The sequence below is a fragment of the Astatotilapia calliptera genome, chromosome 1 (assembly GCF_900246225.1).
Source record: "Astatotilapia calliptera chromosome 1, fAstCal1.2, whole genome shotgun sequence".
Taxonomy (NCBI): Eukaryota; Metazoa; Chordata; class Actinopteri; order Cichliformes; family Cichlidae; genus Astatotilapia; species Astatotilapia calliptera.
The window spans coordinates 31,417,484-31,421,906 of record NC_039302.1 but is presented as its reverse complement, the minus strand read 5'-3'; the positions used below and the strand labels follow the sequence as shown (position 1 = coordinate 31,421,906).

At 39.8% G+C, this 4,423-nt stretch overlaps 1 protein-coding gene across 1 annotated transcript; it reads left to right on the top strand.

Annotated features, from left to right (window-relative positions):
- The first annotated feature begins 612 nt into the window (after positions 1 to 612).
- cyp1a (cytochrome P450, family 1, subfamily A) lies at positions 613 to 4,252 on the top strand. Its single transcript, XM_026174365.1, has 7 exons — positions 613 to 710; positions 1,103 to 1,965; positions 2,057 to 2,183; positions 2,282 to 2,371; positions 2,590 to 2,713; positions 2,885 to 2,971; positions 3,213 to 4,252. Exons 2-7 carry the CDS (start codon positions 1,126 to 1,128, stop codon positions 3,508 to 3,510), a joined length of 1,566 nt encoding a protein of 521 aa, XP_026030150.1. The 5' UTR covers positions 613 to 710; positions 1,103 to 1,125; the 3' UTR covers positions 3,511 to 4,252.
- The last annotated feature ends 171 nt before the right edge of the window (positions 4,253 to 4,423 follow it).

Below are 4,423 nucleotides of genomic sequence, written 5' to 3'. Positions count from 1 at the left end.
GATGTAGGTGATTTTCGACTCATTGCGCTGTCCATTCTTGCCCAGTAAAACCAATTTCACATCACGCTAGTAACAAGCTGCCCTAAATTATCGATACAAGTTACAGCGGGTTATAAGTTGGTCGAAGGAATTGCTGAGACATCACCGAGTGCTTGGGCAAGAATCACGGAGATGCAACAGCCTGCAATCATTGGCAATGAGAATAAGAACAGTATTTTTTACCGCTCAGACTGTGACACTCGAAAAACAAGCTAAATCAGTCCGAAGAAAGTTGGCACAAGGCAATGTAATCACAGATTAAAAACCGTTCTACAGTTGTGGAAGTTATAAAAAATGATTGTGCCATATGTGGCCCTAAACAAAAAATATAAACTCATATAAATGATAAAGACATGATGACTCCTCTTTGCATTTCTTATGTATTTTTTTTCCAGAACACACGCGCGCGCGCGCGCGCAGGCAGGCAGGCACGCACCGTTTTTTCTGTACTAAGTTCATTCATGACAAAAAAGGGAGGGAGAGGGGGCAGGGTACGTCACAAACAGTAGCCAATCAAGCTGTCGAGCACAGTATAAAGCAGGAGTCCATTGCCGATTTTAGGGACATCAAGAGTGTGACCTCACAACAACTCTTCCAAACATTTTACATGCACTTTGGAAAAACTACTCCAGGAATCAGAGTGCCGTTTCTCCTGCATCAGTTCATCAAAGGTAAGCTTAAAACATGCATATACAAAATGGCAAGAATGCAGCAGACTGATTTATAGGCTGACTGACTTATTAGCTGGAAGAAAAGAGAAGTGCAAAATGGAGATTATTTCTGCTAGAATAACTTTGATGCATTACTTAGTATTTTCACCTGAATCATAGACTGTAGTAATTAATTTATACCTATACACATAGGCCACTACTTTGCATAGACTACCTGTAATAAGTGCTGGTGTGCTTTTAAAAATAAAAAGCCAAATAGATACATGCAAATACACGTCAGTTCTCAGTTACTTCAAACTTTATAGTGAATGTTTTCTACATGTTGCGTAACACTTATTTCTCTCTCTCCCATTGTCTACACTGCTCTAATGCACCTGCAATTTAATTTACAGGTTGAAGCCAGAAAAACGTCATCATGGCACTAATGATACTGCCATTCATTGGAGCACTGTCAGTATCACATGTTTTGGTGGCTGTGACAACAGCGTGTCTGGTCTACCTGATTATTAAGAATGCACAAAACAAGATTCCCGAGGGGCTTCAGCAACTCCCTGGCCCAAAACCCTTCCCTATCATTGGGAATGTGTTAGAGCTGGGAAATAGACCCTACCTGAGTCTCACTTCTATGAGCAAACGCTACGGTGACGTCTTCCAGATCCAGATTGGCATGCGTCCTGTGGTCGTTTTAAGTGGTAATAAAACAGTTCGACAGGCTCTCATCAAACAAGGGGACGAGTTTTCAGGCAGACCTGACCTGTACAGCTTTCGCTACATCAATGATGGCAAGAGTCTGTCTTTCAGTACAGACCAAGCTGGCATTTGGCGTGCCCGCAGAAAGCTGGCCTACAGTGCCCTGCGTTCTTTTTCCAACTTAAATAGCACAACCCCAGAGTACTCATGTGCCCTGGAGGAACATATCAGCAAAGAGACTGAGTATCTGATCAAAGAGCTCAACACTGTCATGAAGACCAAAGGCAGCTTTGACCCCTTCCGCTATGTCGTCGTCTCTGTTGCCAATGTCATCTGTGGCATGTGCTTTGGCCGGCGCTATGACCACCATGACGATGAGCTGCTTAGCTTAGTGAACCTCAGTGATGATTTTGTCAAGGTTGTGGGCAGTGGCAACCCAGCGGACTTCATCCCCCTTCTTCAGTACCTGCCCAGCACAAAAATGAAAAAATTTGTGAGCCTCAATGCTCGCTTCAGCAAGTTCGTTCAAAAGCTTGTCACCGAGCACTATGCCACCTTTGACAAGGTACGCCTCACACTATACAATATTATTTAGCTCATTGTACTTTGCAGAAATTACAGACATTAATTTAGATGGTCCTTAAATCCACTTTTAGGACAACATCCGTGACATCACAGACTCCCTCATAGATCACTGCGAGGACAGAAAGCTGGACGAGAATGCAAATGTCCAGATGTCAGATGAGAAGATTGTTGGAATCGTCAATGATCTATTTGGAGCTGGTAGGAGAATTATTTTCTTTGTGTTAAATGATATAATCATAAAGGAACATAACTTCGGAGAAAAAAATATTCTGACCGAACTTTTGTATCTCTCCTAGGTTTTGACACCATCTCCACTGCTCTGTCATGGTCACTGATGTACTTTGTGGCTTACCCTGAGATCCAGAACAGGCTTTTTGAAGAAATTAGTACGTATAGTTTTTTTGGGGACATATTGTATTTCTCTCACATGATCGATTTTTGATAAAAGAACAACTAAATGATAAGAAAGTGCATCGATACATCTTGTTGCTCTCAAAGCAGAATGATTAACTGTAATTTGGTAATCACTGACAGAGTCAGAAGGTACAATGTCAATCCTCATCTTCTCGTACGCTAATATTTTATCATCTCTTTTCATTTTCAGAGGAAAAAGTAGGTCTCGATCGTATGCCTGTTTTTTCTGATCGGAACAACTTGCCCCTTCTTGAAGCCTACATCCTGGAACTCTTTCGCCATTCTTCATACCTGCCCTTCACAATCCCGCACTGGTGAGATTCATTCATTTTGTAATAAGAAAGTAAAAGGATATAGGTGTTAAATGACCTGCTAAGTATCACAGAAGACCAAAAAGATGGACACAAAACAAGGCTTTTACAGTCATAAAAATAAACGTGAAAACCTGTCATTATGCAATGAATTAACACTTTGTTGTTTTTTAGCACCACAAAAGACACATCACTGAATGGCTTCTTCATCCCCAAAGACACCTGTGTCTTCATCAATCAGTGGCAGATCAACCATGACCCGTAGGTTTCCTGTGCTACATTTTTACTTTGCCAAAACGAATGATGCAAACTGACTCATATTCAAAGCTACCCTATACTAGAGAAATACAGTAACATGTCTTTCACCAGGCCATTTTATGGATAGTTGTAAAGAAAGACAATAGTAGTCTTTATTTCCTTCCCCAAATCTGCCTAGAGATTTGTAAGCTTTCAAGCCTGTTAGCACAATATTTTTTATTCCTCTTTTTTCTGAACCTTTCAGGGAGCTGTGGGAAGATCCATTTTCCTTCAAGCCAGAACGTTTCCTGAATGCTGATGGCACTGAGGTCAACAAGGTAGAGGGAGAGAAGGTGATGACTTTTGGCTTGGGAAAGCGACGCTGCATTGGCGAGGTCATTGCACGAAATGAAGTCTTCCTCTTCTTGGCTATCCTCATTCAAAAACTAAACTTTCAAGCTTTACCTGGAGACCAGCTAGACCTGACCCCAGAGTATGGTCTAACAATGAAGCACAAACGCTACCATCTGAGAGCCACAATGCGAGTTAAGAATGAGCAGTGAGGTTCCTTGTAATGTACAATTTGTAACTTAGTAGGTGATATAAGCTGAAGCTGTAAGGATCAAAGTTAGAATGTAAGACAATGGATATCAAATTTGGCTTATAGAGCTAATAGCATTAAAGCAAATAAGCAGAGTTTGCTTATTGCACAAGTGATGTCTAGGTCCGTGTCTCTTGTTCTGTTTTTGGTTCGCTAAGAGATACTTCTGCAAATGGCTGCTGCTTCTCAGTGAAGTTTAAGGAGTTAGTTTGTTTCTCTTGCTGTGTTGTTAGCAGCAATATAAACTGCTCCCATTCAGAAATGAAAACAAAACAACTGAACTTTGGGACAAAGCATATGTCTTACTGGGTGGATAGTTTAGTATGCTGCAACCAAACCTTTTCTACGGGACTCTGAAGTGAACATATTTTACCTTGTGATAACATTTACACATGTAAGCTAATTATTTGCATTCCATTATGCTGTGGATGTAAGACACACTGAAGCTATATCTGTATCCCAAAATGTGATTTTGAGTGAACACCAAGACTTTTGTATTTCATAATGTTGTTTTTGTTTGTTTGTTTATTTTGTTTTTAAGATCATAACATTTATATTTGCTGTGCAATTATATGACTTATCAAGACAGCATTGCGATCAATTGATTTTGGAATATATGTAATACACTTTTATATTTCAGTTGGTAATGTACAAAATGTAAGGGCATGAAACCTTGATACACAAATAAAAATGTATTTTAATTAGTTGTTCTCGTTCATCTTGACTTGGGGGAAAAAAGACCGCCAATAAATGAATAAAGAAACAAATAACACATAAATAATCACAATATAATTAGTTTTGTAGAAGAATCGTGTACATAGTGAGATTATGTGTGAGTATTGATCGTCACATGAGTGGAGACAGACACAAACAAA

Excerpts from the sequence above, each read along its gene's own strand:
- cyp1a (XM_026174365.1), top strand. The coding sequence starts at position 1,126 with ATGGCACTAATGATACTGCCATTCATTGGAGCACTGTCAGTATCACAT. Across the intron at positions 1,966-2,056 it reads ACTATGCCACCTTTGACAAG|GACAACATCCGTGACATCAC; the intron begins GTACGCCTCACA and ends ATCCACTTTTAG. Across the intron at positions 2,972-3,212 it reads TGGCAGATCAACCATGACCC|GGAGCTGTGGGAAGATCCAT; the intron begins GTAGGTTTCCTG and ends TGAACCTTTCAG.